The sequence below is a fragment of the Juglans microcarpa x Juglans regia genome, chromosome 3D (genome assembly GCF_004785595.1).
Source record: "Juglans microcarpa x Juglans regia isolate MS1-56 chromosome 3D, Jm3101_v1.0, whole genome shotgun sequence".
Taxonomy (NCBI): domain Eukaryota; kingdom Viridiplantae; phylum Streptophyta; class Magnoliopsida; order Fagales; family Juglandaceae; genus Juglans; species Juglans microcarpa x Juglans regia.
Window position 1 is genome coordinate 38,442,976 of NC_054598.1, and position 21,514 is coordinate 38,464,489.

Below are 21,514 nucleotides of genomic sequence, written 5' to 3' on the forward strand. Positions count from 1 at the left end.
CTGGTGTTCGTTTGCACCCGTTGAAAAGTGGGTATTTGTGACCCACGACCACAGTGTATTTTGCACTATTCTGCAGCTGTTTTTTCCACTTCTTGTGCCTCCGTGATCTTCCAGAAATTATTATATAGCACTGTAAGTATTTTCTAAAGAATTCTCGTGAATTTAATGTATTTTTCACTAACACATTACACTGTATTTAATTGCTGATTAGTTTTGGCGGACTGAGTCCGAGGAGTAACGTGGTTGATTGGATTGGGTGATGGAGTTGTTATATGATTGGTTTAGACTATGAGATTTGTTGGCTGTTTGGGTTTAAATATTGGTGTTTTGTGTATGACGTGGGTTGTGGTGGATATTGGTGATTTTAGGAAGTAATGATATATTTTGGGATTATGAAGGTTTTAAGTTTTGAGAAATTTAAAATAGGTTATTTAAGAAGCTTAGGCTTAAATATCGAAATATGTGATCTATTGGAAACTTACAGAAATTACGTGATTATTTTTATAGGTGACGATTTATAGTCGACTCGACATTTTTTAGGAAATTTTTGGAAAAGTTAAGTCGTCCAGGTAAGCGGGATTCCTATGCTAGATTTGCATAAAAAGAAATGAACTGAGGTTGGTTTATAAAAATGTGCATGTTATTTTAAAAAGAAAAAGTGAAAAACAACCTCAGTATATGTTTTGCATTCCCTCATGAGATACGTATGAAAGAGAAAAGAAATGTTTTTTGACATGAAATGTGTAGACATGAGCAATATTTGACATGTTTATGAAATATGCAAAAGAGCGAATATGATATCATTGAAATTTTTATGCATGTGATATGAAATGATTTGGATCTGTTTTTTATCAAGAATATGATATGAATATGTTTCGCACGTGTTTTGATATTATATGGATATGATAAAATTTTGGCATACTTATCTGTTCTGAATATGGTTCTGATATGATGATACTGTTCACGTGATATGGTTGGTACCACCATGATATGATATGAGTGCACCCACTTTGGAAACAAAGTGGTCTTTTTATGTGTTCTTTCCTGTGTGCACACTCGGGGCTCCGAGATTGAAAAATGGAAAGTTCACTACATGATACTGCCTGGTTTGGCCACCGGGAATAGCACAACCCTACCAAGGGGATTAAACATGGTATATGATATGATATGATAAGATAAAGATGTTCAGTTATGTTATGCCAAAGCGTTTCTGAATGTGAAATTGATCCTTAAATTTGAATTGTTGATTTTGAGTATGAAAAGATTGAAACGTCGCTCTGATTTTCCGATAATACGTTTTTATGAGATCTGCATATAAAAATAAAAGGTTTTTGTTTCTGCATACTGAACTTTCTGAAAAGGCATATGTTTACATACTAGTATATGTTCTCTGCTTACTGAGTTGTTGATAACTCACCCCTTATCTCCACCATCTTTTTCAGATGATTTGAATGTTTCAGTTGAGGATCAAGGATATGGAGCATGGGTGAGAAGAGTTAGAATGATGGTTTAAGCATAGAAGATTTATATGGGTATTGAAAGTTTTCATTCAGTAAGCTTGTTGTGTTTTGATGTTATGGTTTGTTGGGAGATTGATGTTTATATTAAGACTTTGTATTGTCTTAGAATAGTTATTCTGGAGTAAGTGATGTAAATATATGAGTATTTTGTGCGATAAAGAAAAATTAGAGTATATACTATGTGGAAGAAAAATGATTTTTAAGTGACATGAATTAACTCTCCGGACTCTCGGGGACGGGGCTTTACATAAGTGCTGGTATAAATGCAAATATTTGAACGTCAACATGTTATCCTTCAAGCTATTAGTAGCAAACGCAATTAGTAGCACACATTCTGTGGGGCTGGTAGTGACCCATTTCATGCACCTACAAGTATTGGCCATGGGAAGATGGAACAAATTCAGTGGACATGGCCAAGAGAAGAAGTAAGATTGATCGCTATGAGTTCCTTTTTTGGATAGATACACGCTTCCAAAGCCCAAACTTCTTGACGGCAAGCAAAAGCTTTGGGTAAGAAGTGGTCAACAGCTAAAGGCACAACAGTTGCAATTGTTAAGAGATCACAGGGCTATCAAAATTCTCATCTGAGAGGAAGGAGAAACTATCAAACTGCTGCTGAAAGTGAAGGATTCGATGAGAATGAGAATGCAAATAGTAATGATGGAGGTGAAGATTCATCTTCTGCTGATGAGCTCACAGAAATCAGACCAACGAGAAGCAAAAGATGAGGAGGAGCTTGAACCTCTCTATCAAATGAAGTTCATGAAAAAAGGAAATCGAAAATTAAGTCCTCTATTGAAGAAAATAGGGTTGCTAAACCTTGATCCACAGTTATTTGAAGTTTATCATAGGCCATCAGTGTCTTCTGGTCACATTTGTATGTTCCTTTCCCTCTAGCCAGTACCTCGCCATCGGAGTCCATGATTCCTTCCTTTGTTGGGTCCTGAGTTCGGGGACCATATTCCAAGATGAATGCCTTCACCTATAGTTCATTCCAAGATATAGAAGGTGCAGTTAACAACAAAAAAACCAACAAAAAAAAAAACTTGAATTTATTTTGTCAAAAACATTTTGTCTCCACAAAATAAGCAATAATGGAGAATTCTTTGACATCTTATAGCAGCGGCTAAAGGGTCGAGAAGAAAATATAATGAAAACAAGATCTCTCTTTACTATTTTGATGACTCACCTTAAGGTAAATGACATATGGTGATTTGACATGATTTCCACTCTTCAATTCAGTCATCAATGATAGCAAGGGTAATTGTGGGTAATCCCTAATAAGGATCAAGTCCAGATAGCCATCTGAGAACTGCACATCAACGGGCAAAAGAGAACTCAAATGGTCATTTATGCTCATAATAACACAAAAACTTTGATCCAGAGAAAAAATGCAATTGTTAGGCTCCAAAACAACCAATTTTTGTGCATGAGACCACATGATAACTCTCATTCTTCATCTTGAGCATAAAGCACTCTGGCCTAACACAGTTCATGTATTTATAGTTGCAAAAAAATAGCAAGGGAAGAGAAAATATGCATGCATTATTAAGCACGATGTTCATAAGAATCTCAATTTAGTGAGAAAGACATGCAAGTGAGAACATGGTTCTCAATACTTTATATTCCCACAGATGCATCACCTGAAACCAGTTAAGATGGACCTCTACCTAATCTTCTATTAAGATATCCCTTCACCTGAATTCTTCCAAGAAAACAAAGGGCATTGCATGCCAATCTCCACATGGCAACTCAAGCAATTCCTGGATTTGGTTTTGAACACATGCATCAAATATTCAATGGCTGGTTTTCTTTTTTTCTTTTTCTATTGAGATTATGTTCACTTGGTAATGGTATTAAAATCATACAGGCAAATACAAAAATTAACTTTTCTCAAATGTTTTTGCATCAACTTGCAAGGGCAAACCAGGAGTAAATTGTTGAGGGTTGATCCAATGTAGAATAAACCAGGAGGGGAAGCAACATGCAATGCGCTAATTTCGTTTGGTAAGGATAAAAGCTTGCAACACAGCAAAACTAAAAATGCCACAAGGAACAAACAGTAGATTCAGTGATCTAATGATTTTACCTCGGCATCAGGGGCTGCCATGGTGTCTTCACCCCCCATCGCCCCCAAGGTATGTTATGAAGCCAAACTGAGACTTTATGATTAAACCTCCATAACAAATAGATTTTAGACATTGTTAATTTAAGATTAACGAAGTAACAAAGAGACTTGTAAACTTAACCAAGATTTAGGGTGCGATGGTCATCAAGATAAGAAAAGTTTCCTAGTTCTACATTCTAGGTGAAACAGATGAACATAAGATGGACAAAATGGTCATTGCTCTACCTACCTCATACTTAATGTTGGGAATCTCAAGAAAGAATTCTCCGTTCTATTCACAATCACCACATTCCTTATTAAGACCAGCTGGGCATGTTGGTGGATTTGCAAAATGCATGCGATATAAACCAAGCCCAAAATAAGAGAAGAATGTGATTTAAAAAGTTATAACCACAGAATGTAAGGAGTCTAAAATGCAAAGAAAGCTCCTTTACCACCACAAAGGAAATCACATTCAAAAGAAGAAAAAGCAACAAAGTCTTCAGAGCCATCATTTTCTAGTCTCATGCAAACTCCTCTGCAATTCAAGGAACATAAAACCACTCATCATCAGCCAATAAACACAGGTACAGACTACTCAAAGTCAAATTAACAAAGAACCTCGCCCACATTTCTAGACTCGTACAATAGACCAACTTTGGCAAATACCCATAACCAAACAAGAAAAAAGTGAACCAATTTTGGAGAATAACCATAACCAACTATAGACCAATTTAGGAAAATATTCATAACTAAACCAGCAGATTAAAAGGAAAACATCATCACAAAAAATTACCCATCAAGTAAAAAACCGTTCAGTGACAAGATAATAGAAGACTCACCTCCACGGCATCAAATTCACAAAATTAAGAATAATCCTAATGGAACAAAAAACCGTATTGTAGACAATAAAACAATAAACGAAAGAGGGAGAGACTTGCAGATCGAAACTGGCCTTGCTATGATTACAGTACGAACATAACAAGAAAACTCTTACAATCACAAAACACAAAACTATCCTCCCGCTATAGAAACGAGGAGCAAGTTGGTCCTCAAAGAATCGAACAGACCACAATGAGGAAGCCCGAAAGGCAAAAACCCATGTAAAATACTGTATATTCAAAATAAATTCCCTTCGAAGCAAACAGAGGCAGATAAAAATTCCAAACATGAAGCATGGTAGAATATAAAACTCACCGATTATCTGTACAGGATCAAAGTTAAACAAAAGATCTAGAGGGGTAAAAGAGCTACAAGCACGGCTCGCTCATCGATGAAGCAGCAAAAATGCCAGCAAAAGAGAGCAATACAACAACAACAAGTTCAACAACGAAGAAGAAGATAAGGAAGAGCGAGAGAGAGAGAGAGAGAGAGAGAGAGGGAAGAGAGAGAACTTTACAAATCACTATGGCGTGAAAAATTTCTTTGGCTGGAGAGAAAGAGAGAACTTTCACTATGGCGGTGAAAAAGTATTTCGGCAGGGGAGAGAGAAAGAGAGAGAACTCTCAGATAAATCCATGAAAGAGGCGGCACTGCATGTTCCAAATTTGTCCCCGAACCCCTTTTCCCTTCTGGGATCTCTTTGGAAGGTGAGAAAGCCCTATTTTCCTTTGAAAAATCAGAGGACCTTCATACCGGGATGGTGACCTTGGCTTTGAACCCAATTTCTCATATCGGTGTTATGAACCCCAAATGAGAAATTAAGATAAGGAGAAATAAAGCAGAGAATTAAGAACACAGCGTAGATAGAAATAGAGATGAATTGAAGAAGATGGATGAAATTTGACCACACCTTGGGAGGTTTGAGGCTCCCAATTCCGCCGGATGAAAAATACCAGTTTCAACAAACTTTCAGAATATCCTTTTACACTTTCCAACTCCATACATATATAAAGCTAGATAGAGACCGTGATAGGGGTGGACAGCGGGGACGGGCCCTCGTTGCCCAGTCCCCCAACCACTCTGCCCTCATGAGGAGGGGCGGATTACCCCGTATGCCGCTGCAGGGAGCAAGGGGACCCCGCCCGCATATGGGCTTACAAGCAGAGGCGGGGGTAGGATGGGGTGGAACCTTGCCCCACTCCGTTTGTAATATATATTAATTATATATATTATATATATAATACGTATTATATAAAAAGAAATATCTAAGCACAAAACGACGTCATTTTGTGCCTGGTTATTTTTTTAATAACCCTGCCCATATTATGGGTTAATACTTAGTCGAAGAGCCCCCTGCCCTTGTTTCTCTTCTTCCTCGCGATTCATCTTCTCCTATCTCTCTCTCTTTGCGATTCTCGTCTCGTTCTCTCCAATTCGTCGTTTGTTTCACCAATCACCATCGTCATCTCTAGTCGTCGTTGCTGTCGCAGATTTCTATCGTTGTCTCAACCTTAGCGCTGGGCAAATGTAAGTAGGGCTTAATGGCTCACTCTGGTATCTCATCGTGAATTGCCCCATATTTTTTTTTTATTATTTATGGTTGGAGATTGGAGGATGGAATTATAGGAGAATGAGATTGTGAATTGTAGAGGATTTGATTGTGCATGTGGTTTTGTAAATTGCTTGATTGTGCTCAATGTGCTGTGAAATTGTGAATCACTGAATTGTTGTAGAGATTGGAGGGCGGGAGGCAGACGGTTGGAGGTCCACTCCCGCACTCCCGTCAACGGACTGGGTACCCCGCCCCCGCATGGACAGGGGCGGAGCCCGGGAGAAAAATCCCAACCCCCACTCATGCGGGGGCGGGGGGCGGGATAGGGGTGGCCCTGCCCCATAAGGGGCGGGTAGCACCCCTAGGCCATGGGTTTTATATAGGCCAAGATTGTGTTAGTTAAGCCCAGCTGCTTATATTATATGTAGTTGCTTCTAGTTTGAAGGAACTAGGTGCGTTGTGCATGCTGCACCTGTCCTATGTTCTTCCTCTTATCTGGTTTTTCGAAGATGATCTCGTGAGTCATAAAATATCTTTTTCTAATTTTGGTGCAAAAGATTAGTCAATTCCACAAATGGCACCAACTGTTAATACTTTAATTTGCACAATAAACTGGAAGTGAGGAAAAAATCATCCCGACCCACGAGATGATTCAGGTTTTAATACGGCGTTCTTTGCATTTATCTATAACATAAATAACAAATAAGAATAAATAAAAAGAGACAGAGATTTACGTAATTCGGCATAATACCTATATCCACAGGTTGTTTGGGATGAAATCCACTATAATGGATGTTTTTACAATCTTTCATAGCCTCACATATCTCACAATACAATAGGAGAATTTAGAGAAGATCCTTTAGCATTGTAGTGGAGTTTGGCACAAGGAGGTTGTTGAGAGTCAATTCGTTTTGTGGGGGATCTCCTCATATATATAGAGGTCTATTTCTTTGGAGTGACTGAGTCCAACTTGCCTTGTGAAACTTTTTTCTTTTAAAAGTCTAAGTCTCTTTCTTTTTTAGGAATCTGAGTCAACTTGTTCTATCTCTATTTGACTTTATCTCTTAGCTTGATTTTTGGTCTTATCTTAATGCTAAATTAAGGCGATCTGATCCCTACAGATATATATATATATATATTGTATAGTAACAAGTTTCATAACAAATTCAAATTATCAAGTCTTTTTTTCCAATTTTAGTATAGTTTATTCCCAAACACATGAAAAGAAATTACAAATACGATCATTTGATCTTGAACAAGGAAAAGTATTAAATAGCCACAAAATATAGCTACTTGATACTCCCAACTTATTATGATATGCCATAACATTAAAACTGCTTGTATAAACATTAATTTCTTATAACATGCATAGCATTTTAAGATATATTAAGAGTACCACTTGTCCATATTTTAAAACTATCTAATAATTACTTGTAAAATAGTGCACATTTAATAGAAGTGGCGCATGATGAACTAAATATTGATTTATTTGTATGCATGCAAAAAATAAGCAAGTGGCTCGTTTGTTTTCAGAGATAAGATAAGATGAGACGAGATTAAAGTTAAAAAGTTGAATAAAATATTGTTAGAATATATTTTAATATTATTTTTATTTTAGAATTTGAAAAAGTTGAATTGTTTATTTTATTTTGTGTAGAGATTTGAGAAAATTATAATGATAAAGTGAGATAAGATGAGATGTTTCTTAAAAATAAACGAGATCTAAAATTAGGCGACATAACCACAAACAAAGATCATGAAGACCATGAGAAGAAATCTACTACAATTTTTATGTTCAGTTGACAATATTAAACGAATAATTTAATAGGGATTTTCTTTGGAAAAATCGCTTGCGAGAAGCTTCTAAAAAATATTAATGAATTTCCTTTCAACGTGACACATCATAGGAAAACAAAATTTGACCTGTGTGCTCGAAAAAAACAATAACCGACAACGAGGAAAAAGACCCTGAAAAGTTCTTTTGTGTTGGTTTGTTAACCACAATTCCATCTTTGTAATCATCTCCTAGGGTATTACAAAAAAAGGGCTTTGTTGTGGTGCGTTTTTCTTTTTTGATGGGTTTCTTTCTGCTTTGGGCTACTTTTACTTTGTGTTCTCTGCGTGCTATGGGATTTCAAGTCAAAATCAGCTAATCGACCAGGGTTTTTGCTTGTTGTTCCTTGATAATATAAATTTCTACTGTTTATAATATAATGCCAATGGATGATTAAGGAAAGTACGAAAGGTATTGGAATTTGTAATATTTTTCATCCTCATTATAAATATCGAGCCTGGCCGAGTTGCAATTTGGTTTTCTAAATTTTAGCATGCAATAAATATAGAGAATCATTATGGGCATAATTATTTTACAACTCTATAATACAATATCCAAAAAAAAATATTGATTCTTTTAAAATCCAAACAAAATTTAAAGAAATTTAAAATGTATATTTTTGGATAATAATATACTTATAATTCTTTATAATTATTTTACAATCAATCAATGCTAGTATACCATTCCAATAAATTTTAAATTTAAATTTTCAATATTACCCCCCCACTTAATATAGAGTTGTATATAAACTATTTTTCAATATTTTATCATGTAGTTGTTTCCTAGTTATATATTGGTTCTATTCCTATTATGTTGGATGATCCATTATCTGGAATGCTAACTCCCTTAACAATTTTTCTTTCCTTTGGAGACTTTATTATTTGTGGAATCTAAGATTTTTTTACTAAATAATGTTTGATATAGTAGTGGAGAGTGCAAACACTGTACAATCATTTTAAAAAAGAGTAAGGTCCACTATTAAAAAATTAATTTTTTTTTTCATGCTGGTCCCCTATTTACTTACTTTTATCAAAAATATTATGCGGCGCTTGCACACTCACGATTGTAAATATCATTTTTCTTTCGTGCTACATTTGTTTGTTTAACTATAATATAAGAAAAACAAAGGTTGTACATGGTAAAGAAAAGTCTATACCTCTCTAAAAATCTATGTTTATAGTGTATTTTCCTAATTTTTTGTACTTTTTTTCTCTACTAGGTCAAAAAAATCTCATATAATGCCTTTTGGTCACCCAATTTGTACAAGCTCCTAAACACTGCACTCCCCAGGCAGTGATCTACTACATGGGCCAAGAAATAGTGTCGTTGAACTAGCACGTGAGTCTCACATGGCACAAAAAGTTGCACATGAGCTACAAGCGTCATCGCTACTTGAACACTCCAATGACTACACAACGGCATCAATGGAGTCATTGGGCTTAAATTTTTACAATGTGTCCGACCCCACCCTATTCCCATCGCCATGCAGAGCCACACGCCGATATAGTTGCCAATCCTCATTTGATGTTGTTGGTGATACCATGGCTTTTTGTATCTAGTTATCCCATTATGTTCCTTTCTAGAATGGGTTCATGGAAGTTATGGAAGTAGAGTTCTCTTACAAAAGCACCAGAACAATTGACTGCAATATCTGTAATAACCCGCCAGAAATTCAAGTAATGAGTTCTTTTAGGCTTTAAGAACCTCATGAAAATCTAAAAGTTTTCACGAATCGACTCAATCTCATAGATTTTAGTGTGTCAGTATAGTCAGTATTATCACTCATTATGGTGCCAGAAGCGCGATTTTATTTATTTGAGGTACCTAGAAGTGTTCGAATGAGATACGGTCTGAGCCATTAGTTTCGTTTGAATATTTAGGTTTTTCTAGTGCAATAAAATCATTTGTAATTTTTGGACAAAACACCTGTTTAAAAATGCGTTTTGATTATTTTGAGACACTTCAGAATCAAATTTCAATAAACGATTTGCAATTTGATGTTAGTATAATTATTTAGTATTTTGTAATTCAATGTTTATTTTTCACTTTTTCAGAGTGAATAATAACCTTGGTAGTAGCACATAAAGCAGTGTTTTCAAAATCACAGTGTGAAATGTCTAAATTAAGTTAAAGAATGTTTATTTAGACATTTGGCAAGATCTTAGCCACATTTGGTAAATACTATTGAACACTTGGCACCAAATGAACCATGATATAGAAATGTAAAGTAAATCAAGTTTTATGATAATGCCATCTAAGGAAAAACTTATTCCATCCAACAATCCAACTTGTGCCAAATCAAAGAGAGTTTCAACCCTAGAGAAACCCTAAACACTTAGAATCTAATTGAAACTCTAAAATTTTGATTAAAATCGAAACTCTAAACGGTTTCTCCAAATCCCAAAGTTTGTCTTAAATGGACTTGATTTTAGTTTAGTGTTTAATCACTTGATTAAATCATTTTTCAGGTGCTATTAACCATTCAAATTCATGTTATGACATTATTATTTATTCTTTTAAACCTTGAAAATTTTATTAGGTTAAGAAAAATTATATTTTAGGTTGATAGCAACCTAAACCCTAACCAAACCCTATCGAAACCCTAAATTGAAGCCCATTCGATTAAGGCCAACGAAATTGAGCCACATTGGCAAGACTTGTCGAGGAGGTTTTTCCCTACCATGGCTGACCAAACATTGCCCAAATCAGCCCCAAATAGTACATGATGTGAAGGCAAAAGGCCACCTCACTGCTCTCTGTCACTCGACGGTCCAAGGCATAAAACTATGGGTTGGTTTTGCCGCTTGTTTTAGCATACATAACCATCATTCCAAGTGTCATTCACAGCCTCCCATCACCCTTCAAAATTTCAAAAGGATTCCAAGTCTCTTCCCACTTCATTTCATCACTTTCCAACTCTTTTTTTAGAGAGCAAACCAGAGAGACTCTCAGGCTGAGTTTCTGTCTCAATTTGTGAGATCTTTTTGAAGAATATGTATGCATTTTCTCACAAAGTCACCTTCACAAAAGTTGTTTCTATTTGCATCTAGTTTCTGTGGAGATATTTTATGTTTATTTTCTTGTGTCATTTAATTAGTCAAAAGTTGGTTTAAGTTTGGAAAGGTTAGTCAGAGCGATAAACTGGACGATATATGATATTTTGATGATTTTGATCACGTTACTAGCAAGCTATTGGTCTGAATTTTTTATGAAGTATAGCTAACATGCCTATATGAAATTTTGATAAGGATGTATTGCATGTTATAAGCTTTTGATAAAATTTTTACTTAGATCTAAGAAGTTGAAAATTGGAATGAGTAAAACAGTTTCTGCTTTATTTAAGCTCGAGTCTTTTGATGAGAAAACTTGTTCAAATGGCTTTGATGTTTTTATATGATGATCTTGAGACTTTTATTTACATGTTAGGTTGTTACTTTAAGGTTATTTGTGTTGGTTTTGAAGATATGATTTTTTTATACTTGAAAAGGTTCGATTAGGTTACAAATTTGAGATTTCTGGATAGATCTATGTTTTGGGTTAATTTTTGGTCGTGTGATCTTGAGTTTAATGTTTGGATCTACTCTAAACCGCATGATGTTGTTAGTTTATGATTATTTTCATGAAATATTTTAGATCAAGTTGTTTGATAAAAACCAAACCTTGAGAAAATTGGTTTTGGTGAAAGTGTCGAGACTGAGTACTTCAAAATGGATTTGTGCAGCTTTTGTGATTTTTGCTTGATAATTCAAAGTATGTTAGTTCTTAAGAGTGTGGTATGATCATATTGGAAGAAAGGTTTAGAGTAGATCAAAAGATTAAACTCAAGATCACACGACTAAAAATTAACCCAAAACGTAGATCTATCCAGAAACCTCAAATTTGTGACCTAACCAAACTTTTTCAAGTATAAAAAATCATATCTTCAAAACCAACACAAATAACCTTAAAATAACAGCCTAACACAAAAATCAAGAAAAATTGCCTATGTGTGTTTCGGCTTTCATGAGTTTGTTATATATTGTTGTGATGTGTTTTAATTTTTTCAAATTAAATATTTAGATTTAGGACAAAATTTACAAGAGGAATTTAATTTTTGGTGAGCTTTGGAGTTAGGATGTAAAATGATCATTTTTCTCCACATGTAGATGGGTCAAATGATAATTTTACTCTAAGACAATATATTCATGTTTGTAAACTATTTGTGATGAAATTCCTAGCATTTAGAAATTCCTACTTACAGTTACTCATGTTTCGCGCACTTTACTCCATAACGCGACAATCACTGTGAGTTATCTTCTAACTTACAGTCAGATTACTATATATGTATGTTGGTAATGAAACTAGTGGATATGTACTTATGTTATCATATATGCCATGCTATGTCACATCACTACATGTATGCCTATTACATATTATATTCTGTCATGAAATAATTATTTATCACACAATATATTTTGTCATGTAACTTTTCATGTTATATTCTGTCATGTAATGTTTATCTGTTACACATTATTCCATATTATAAAATTTTTATCTATTTCACGTTATACCATGTCACGAAACGTATGTCTATTTCACGTTATGCCATGTCAAGAAATGGTTGTTTGTCTCATGTTATGTCACGTCATGTATCTCACGTACATGTCACATTACGTTACGTTAGATCATTTGTTCTTTCGTTTCAGGTCACTTTATGTCTCGAGTATAGTTTATATATCTCGAAAATAGTATTTCCACGTCAGTCTAATCTATTTATATTTATCACGACCTTAAGTGTTAGGATGGAGTAATATCCTAGTAAAACTCTTTTATTCATGCTGGAGTATTTATACTAGTGTGAAATTCTCTAGGTTGACAAGGTAAAGATCAAAAGGTTTCAAATAAGGCCTAATTAACTAGTCACTGAAGCGAAGTCAAGCACTAATGTTGATGGTATCTCCATGCTTTCAATTTCATATTATATGTACTTGTGCTGGTGAAGATACCTATCACAATATACAAACATTACTTTTTCCATAATAGGTGTAGATACCTATGAACTAGTACGCATGTTAATGCACTTACAGCTGGTGCAGTTACCTATGTTCTGATGCAGTAATCGGTAGAGACACATGAATTAAGGGGAACCGTGTAGCACCCATATAATCACTTTTATTAATCATGCTTAATTACTGAACAATATTTCAAATTCATATATTTCATAATCATGTTCATGTTATTTAATGTTCAATTCAATTCATGTTTAATTTCAGTTAGTTCACATTCAGTTCAATTTCAAATTCAGCTTTATGTCATGTCTATTTCACGTCAGTTCAGTTCTTCTCATGTTAGTTCAAGTCATGTCAACACGTACCATGTTATTTGTCAAGTCATATCATACATATTTATGATCACAGTTTGCATTTATGTTTTTGCTTTCATGCATGCATCTTTAAACTATTGGCAATCACTTCCAATCGATAGGCTGCTAAGCGAATATTACTACTCTACTAGTTGGTTAAGGCCAATTTTCAAGAGTTTTTAAAAAAACATTTCAACTTCAAAACCAAATATGTTTCAATATCAACAAAATTTACTATTTCAACTTTTAATAAAAAGTCAGAAATTCAAAATCAATACAAATTCTATAAACCTAAAGTAAAAATTATATTCAAACAACTTTTAACTCTTACCAACTACTTTTATTATTCTCAATACAAAATTTATTCACCAAAAATGGCCTAAATTCTTGGCAAAGTAATTGAACTAGTGTTTAGAAATTAATTGATTGCTTCTTAAACTATTTAAAATAAAGATGTATCAAGTTTAAATAGAAATTTTTTATACAAAAAAGAAAAATTATAAACTTACATAATTGAATGTAATTTTAAAATTATAAAAAAAATATTATAAAATATATTGAATGCATTATATTAAACTACCTTAGTTTGTAATCGATTTTATATAAAATTTCTTATAGATTAAATATTTTATCTATATATTCATTACAAAATGCCTGTCAGCAAAAAAACAACTTGTGGTTCGGTCGATTTATGGTGTAATTATAATATTCAAAAGCTAAAGATAGCATGTAAACCTTGACACAGGTGAGACTATAGTGTTTTTGAGAATCTAATTGATAGGTTCAAATTAACTGCCTATAATTTAGTTTTAGGATAAAGTCAAAAATCAAGTTTAGAGATAAGACTAAGAAGAGATAAGTAAAGAGACTCAAGACTCCTAAAATGAAAGCGACTCAAGACTTCTAAAATGAAAGAAACTCAAACTCCTAAAATGAAAGATACTTAGCCTCTTAAAAGAAAAGGGGTTCACAAGACAAGTTGGACCCAATCACTCCAAAGAAATAGATCTCTATATAAGGAGGAGATTCCAACAAATTTGATAGGCACTCTACAACTTCTCTCCACCCAACCTCCATGCAAATTGACTTTAAAAAATCTTCTCTCAAGGGAGGCATCTTCTTCAACTTTCTGAAATTCTAAATTCGTCCATTGTATTGTGAGATATGTGAAGCCATAAGTGATTATAAAATCACCTATTGTCTTGGGTTGAGGGAAGCTCGAGTTATGGAGCATAACAAGAGCTAACTATGTTAAAAAGGTGATTCAACAATTCAGGAAGGTTGCAGTTTCAGGGAAGTGGTAGTTATAGTAGTTCAGTTGGGGAAATATAGCACTGTCATTTTGTGAATTAGGGGAAATTGTGTTTTTTGTGCAATGTCGTTTTTAATAAGTGGAATGGTGTCGTTTACATTTTTAGTTTGTAATGGAGAGTTGATATGATGTCGTCTTTAGTTGTTTAAGTGATACGTTGCATTTTGCCTTTAGCTTGCAATTGTAATACGTTGTCGTTTGAGAAGAATATATAGTTGAAGGAAAATAGAAGGAAAATCATCAATGATCATTTCAGAAAAAATCATTGTTCAATCTCTCTCTCTCTCTCTCTCTCTCTCTCTCTATATATATATATATCTATTTCTCTATATCTCTCTCTTTCTACACTACAATTGTCTAGTATAAGTGGAAGGAATTCGTGGGTCCATTAAATAGTCGTATCAGTAACCAGAGCTGAGGGGACACGATCCTATGCACTGGTGGTGGATTCTTGTACCATATTTGGCAGCAACAAGATCGGCAATAGAAGCAAATTGAACATACCATTGCCATTTTGGTTCAATAGCAAGAAATTACAAGAATTGACAGGAAAAATCAAAATAATAGATTTAATGATCTGGTTCAACAAATCTCAAGAATTTCTATGAATGTAGTGGCAAAGAATGATGGGGCTGGGAGGAACAATCAAGATAACCATACGTTTGGGCAGAATGTAGATATGAATGAAGGTATGGGTCAAGTAAACCATCGTGATACTTTTGATAGAGGCATTGTCAAGGGAATCAAGTAGGGTTTTCTAAGATTCATTGGAAAGAATCCATCTAAATGAATATATAGAGCAAACCAATATTTTCTATACCATCAAATTCCACCTGGTCAGAGAATTTTCATTGTTTCTTTTCATATGGATGAAGATGTATTAATATGGTTTCGAGATGCTAGTGAAGCTGGGGTCTTTCGTTCGTGGGAGGGATCATTCAAGCAGTACAAGTTTGATTTGGATCATCTCCATATGATGATCCGATGGAGGCACTTAAAAGGCTGAAGTAGGTTAGCACGGTCACAGCTTACAAAGCAGATTTTGAAGTTCTTTCTAACATAATTAGAGGAATTTCATAAAGAAACAAACTGAGTTGTTTCTTGAGTGAGTAACGTGATGAGATCAGACTTCTAGTGAGGATGTTGAATCATACCAACCTTAATGATGCATTTGGGTTGGCCAGGATTCAGCAGCAATACATTTGGAGTACTGAGAAGCAGTGGAGGAATGAGGGTTATGACAATACTCAGCAAAACAAGGGGACTAATGTGTTTAGATCTAATCAAAGTAATTCTATCTTGGAAACTCTTAAGTCTCAGCCTCTTACAAAGATGCATGTGCAGAAGGTTTAGTAAAATTTCTCCTATGGAGAATAAGGGCCTTTTGTTGCAGTTAATTTCTGTTGACTTTAAGGAGTCGAGTTTGGTTGATTGTAAAGAAGTTTTTGAGTTTTTAACTTAGTTTGAGAAAGTCTTTGAGGAATCTAAAGGGTTGTCTCCTAGAAGAAGTCATGATCATAAGATACAGTTTACAGTTGAAAGAAGGGAGTGTACCTATCAATGTCAAACCATACAGGTATCCATATTTTCAGAAGACTAAAATAGAAAAAATTGTGGGGGAGTTGATGCAATCTAGGGTGATCAGGCCTAACCAATCTCCTGTTTTATTGGTGAGAAATGCTGATGCTACATGGAGGATGTGTATCGATTATAGAGTTCTTAATCAAGCCACTGTTAAAGACAAGTATCCCATTCCAGTTGTAGCTGAGTTGTTGAATGAACTCTTTGGTTCAACAGTTTTTTCTAAATTGGATTTGAGAAGTGGTTATCACCAAATTTGTATGAGGGATGAAAATATACAGAAAATTGCATTCAGAACTCATGAAGGTCATTGTGAGTTCCTTGTGATGCCATTTGGACTTACTAATGCACCTTTTACATTTCAAAGACACATGAATGATGTCTTTAGGCCCTTTTTGAGACAGTTTGTAATTTTTTTTTTTTTTTTTTGTGACATCCTTGTTACAACAAGGATCTTGAGTCCCATTCGCAACACCTCAGTATTGTTTTGAAGACATTAGAGACACATCAACTATATGCAAAGAAGTCTAAGTGTCGATTTGCTTGCTCTGAAATTGAATACTTAGGCCATCTAATTTCAAAGGAGGGTGTGAGAGCAGATCCTAAGAAATTAGATTCTATGATCAACTAGCAAATACCTAAGAACATCAAGTCATTAAGGGGCTTTTTAGGGTTTACTGGTTATTATAGAAAATTTATAAAGGGTTATGGTCAGATTGCAGCCCCTTTAACATCCTTGTTGAATAAGGATAATTTTCTATGGTCTGAAGAAGCTATTGAGGCATTTGAGCAGTTGAAGTTGGCAGTCACAAAACCATTAGTTTTAAGCATACATGATTTTAATCAAATTTTTGTGATTGAGTGTGATGCATGTGGTAGTGGAGTGGGTACTGTGTTGATGCAGAGTCATAAACCATTGGCTTTTTTTAGCCAAGCTTTGAAGGGTAGAAACTTGCAGTTGTCCACATATGAGAAGGACTTACTTGCTCTGGTAATAATAGTAAAAAAATGGAGGCCTTATTTGTTTGGGGGGTCATTTGTTATACGTACTGACCATCACAATTTAAAGTTTTTACTTGAGCAGAAAGTGGGAACACCTGCCCATCAGAAGTGGATTTCAAAGTTGATTAGATATGACTTCTCAATTGAATATAAAAAATGTGTAGAAAATAAAGCAGCTGATGCATTGTCGAGGAGAAGTGAAAATGAAGAGTCCTTATCCTTATATGCTATTTCCTTTCCTAATCCTTCTTGGTTGTAGGAATTGAAGAAGGCTTATGAAACTGATGAGTTTATTAAGCAGCAGTTGGCTTTGTTCTATAATGGTGATTCTCAAAAGTCTAATCTTACTCTTAGACATGGGGTTTTGGTTAGAAAAGATAGAATTTATGTTCCATATTCCATTGAGTTAAAGATGAAGATATTGCAGTTTATCCACTCAAGCCTTCTTGCAAGCCATTCTAGTTTTCACAAGTCACTACAAAAGGCAAGGGCAAACTTTTATTGGCCTGGAATGAAGAGTGACCTAAACAAGTTTATTAGAGAGTGTGATGTCTGCCAATGGAATAAAGTGGAGAGTATTCACCCAGCTGAGTTGTTGCAACCCCTTCCAATTCCACAAAGGATCTGGACTAATGTTTCTATAGACTTTGTTGAAGGTCAACCTGATTCTAAAGGGTATTTTGTTATAATGGTGGTGGTAGACAGATTATCGATGTATGCTCATTTCATGGCTATTAAGCATCCATTTGTGGCTTCTACAGTTGCTTCATTATTTTTATTTAATGTTTTCAAACTTCATCGGATGCCCAGAAGCATTATTTCATATAGGGGTTCTACCTTTATAAGTTCCTTTTGGAAGGAATTTTTTAAGCTGCAGGGAGTGAATTTTTCCTATACTTCTGCTTACCATCCTCAAAGTGATGGACAAATAGAAGCTATCAACAAGTGTTTGGAGTAGTACTTGTGATATTTTTTAGGTGATATGTTACATTTATGATTTGATTGGTTACCACTTATTGAATGGTGGTATAATACAAGTCCTCACACCTCCACTAAGTTGACTCCCTATAAAGCAGTTTATGGTGTTGCACCTATTAAACTTCAAGCTTATGTGCCAGGCCTAAATTATTAAACTTCAAGCTTATATGCCAGGCCTAAATAGTAACCAAGCATTGGATGAGGTGTTGAAGACAAGGGAACAGATAGCAGAAATTTTGAAGACAAATTTGCTAGCTGCTCAAGAGAGAATGAAGATGCAGTATGATAAGCATAAGATTGAAAGGTAATTTCAAGTGGGGGATTGGGTATACTTGAGGTTGCTGCCTTATAGGCAACAATCAATGGCAGTAAGAAGGAATATGAAGCTCTCTCCAAAGTTTTTTGGGCCATTTCTGGTAACTCACAGAATTGGAGATGTTGCTTACAGAATTGATTTACAGTCTCATTCTCAGATTCATCATGTTTTCCATGTATTAACTTTGAAGAAGAAATTGGGCCAGCATATCTCACCTTTATATACCCTCCTTCCAGTGGATGTATCGGGTGAGTTGAGACCTAAACCTTAGCAAATTTTACGGCATCACAACAAGCAAGTGAACAATCGAGTTTTGGTGGAAGTATTGGTGAAATGGAAAGGAATGGATGAGGAAGAAGCCACCTAGGAGTCTTATTGGCAATTAAGGAACACCTACCCTGACATTGTGGGCCAGATGCTTTGAAAATGAGGGGTATGTCATGGGTTGATGGTAGCTCAAGTTATGGAGCATAATGAGAGTTAACTATGTTAAAAAGGGGATTTAGCAATTGAGGAAGGTTGGAGTTTCAGGCAAGTGGTAGTTAAAGTAGTTAAGTTGGGAAAATATAGTAGTGTCATTTTGTGAATGGAGGAAAATTGTGTTTGTTGTACGATGTCGTTTTTAATAAATGGAACGGTATCGTTTACATTTGTAGTTTGTAATGGAGAGTTGATATGGTGTCGTCTTTAGTTGTTTAAGTCATACATTTCATTTTACCTTTAACTTGTAATTGTAATATGCTATTGTTTGGGAAGAATATACAGTTGAAGGAAAAATGAGGAAAGATCAGCGATGATCATTTCAGAAGCAATTATTCTTCAATCTCTCTCTCTCTCTCTCTCTCTCCATATATATATATATATATATATATATATATATATCTTTCTGCTCTACAATTATCTAGTATAAGTGGAAGGAATTCATGGGTCCATTACACCTATCAAAGTGATTTTCGTCTCTAAACAATTCGTAGATGTAGGCATTACGTCGAACTACGTAAATTTCAGTATTTTTCTATATTTATTTTTATTTATTATTTATTTTTATGGATTAACATAAAGAATACCGTATCGAAACTTGAATTACTATTATGACTCGTAAATAATTTTTTCTTCCATTAGGACATATTTTTACGATTTTTTATATAAACAATGCTCACACCCTTTAGAGCACTCCCATTAGAGTGTTTGACTAATAAAGTCTCAAAATGTATTGCATTAGATTATGTAAATGTAAAAGGAAATATCTTTTAATTTGTTACGGTAAGTTAGTGTTGTGGGTCGAATTTGATAGTTACTGTAGCATGGCCTAAATGAATAAAAACAAATTTTTCGTTATTTCCAACTATAATTTGGTTACAGCAGCTTTTTTAGGTTATAATATTATTATTAATTAACATATTATCGGTAGAGAATATATGAATAATTTAATTTGAGAATTGAATGTGAATAAAATAGATAAAAATAAATTCATGTCATATTAATTAAAATTTAATCCAAAAATTATATAATATAAAATAAATATTTATTTAAAGGATAAAAAGGTAAAAGAGAACCGGACGCGAAATATCAGCAGGACACGAGGTACGAGGTCCAACTTGGGCACGCGATCCTGCATCTCACGACACCTGTACTCTTCCATCACAGACATGTGACTTCATGGATGGAACATTCATTGTCAGAGGCGGGAAGGACCAAACACAAAAGGAAAGAAAAGAGTTCTTCTATTTGGCATCCACTGTAGTGGTGCACTCAATGCACACACTACGTGGATGCATCTGTTTTTTATTTTTAAATCAAAATGTGCGTTTTGATTCAAGACGTATTTTGAAATTGTATGTTTTGTTTCATCCCATTCGAATTCATGCCGCGAAACCCCTCCTCCATCGCAACCCACGTCTGCTTCCACAACCCAGCACCTCCCAGCGACGCCGTCTCTCTCGTCAGTGCCACCGAGCGGCACTCCTCCGTCTGCCCAGCGCCTCCACTGTCCCGCAAGCTTATTGAGCGGAGCAAACAGTTTTTGAATCCCGCGAACCCCCTTTCCTGGCCACGAACCTGCGTCCGTCGGCTTCCTCTTGCCAGCCCACCTCGCGACGGCTTCCTCTTGCCAGCGCCACCTTGCGAAGCTCGTACGTCTGCCCAGCGCCGCCTCTCCTTGCGAGCTGATTGAAAGGACCAAATCAACAACTGGACCGAGTGCTCTATTTCGCCAAATGGTTTGGTAGGTAAATATTGTACTACAATTTTCCCGTCCATACATGCTATGTTCTTCATGTGTAGATCAAGATGTGATTTTTGTGTTTTCTGAGATGGGTATGCTTAGGGCATGGAGAAATTTCCAGAAAATTAGGGTCCTTAACTGCTCTATTCTCTCTCTCTTTCTCTCACCTTGAAACAGAGGAATTAGAGTCACCTAGATAAGATTTTAATGTCGCACCACCAGCTCTGAAAACGCCATCCCCCTTCTCCCTCTCTTTTCAAGACTATTTCTGGTCGGACAATTTGTTTGCTCTATGTTTGCTTGGAAGAACCATCTCTAGCGATGCCCTTGTAATTCACTCACCACATTTTAGCTGCCTCTGTTTCCCAGATTTGCTTGGAAGAATGCGTGGATAATGCCTTTTCATTACTGAACTAAGTATCTAATTGTACAGAAAGAGCTCTATTCCAAGATATTTTACACTGTAAAGATCTCAAAACAATTGTTATGGATATGTCTAATGTACAGTTTTTTCATAAAGACATTGATCTCTCAAAAGAAGAAAAAAGGATTTCTCATAGAGCACATAAATTTATTTATCTTTATGCATAGATCTTAATAAACTCTAATATTGTATGGTCATTGAGATGTGTTCTAATCCACCGAGACAGAGAATATGGAAGCCTCTTTTAATAACTAATGACAGGGTTGTATCTTACTTTGAAGCTCACATCCATTGTTGAGAAGGTATTTTTTTGTTAGTACATTTTTTGAGATTCTTGTCTGCTACAATGTGTTTGATCTTTTCATTATTATTATTATTATTATTATTATTATTTATGTAAAAGTAAATTTGTTGAGGAGGCCATCTATTGTGTAGAATATA

At 35.0% G+C, this 21,514-nt stretch overlaps 1 protein-coding gene, 1 long non-coding RNA gene and 1 pseudogene across 2 annotated transcripts in view; 2 read left to right on the forward strand and 1 right to left on the reverse strand.

The window, feature by feature from the left end:
• The window catches only part of LOC121255310 (LEAF RUST 10 DISEASE-RESISTANCE LOCUS RECEPTOR-LIKE PROTEIN KINASE-like 1.2), a 42,464-nt gene extending 42,226 nt beyond the window's left edge, over positions 1-238 (forward strand). Inside the window, exon 6 of the mRNA XM_041155572.1 lies at positions 212-238. Coding sequence (XP_041011506.1) covers positions 212-238 — 27 coding nt within the window. The remainder of the gene's footprint in view (positions 1-211) is intronic.
• The window catches only part of LOC121254644, a 36,565-nt pseudogene extending 31,033 nt beyond the window's left edge, over positions 1-5,532 (reverse strand).
• On the forward strand, positions 513-1,685 carry LOC121254645. Its single transcript, XR_005938680.1, has 2 exons — positions 513-569; positions 1,443-1,685. It is a non-coding gene; the product is annotated as an uncharacterized LOC121254645 (long non-coding RNA).
• Positions 5,533-21,514: the final 15,982 nt, after the last annotated feature.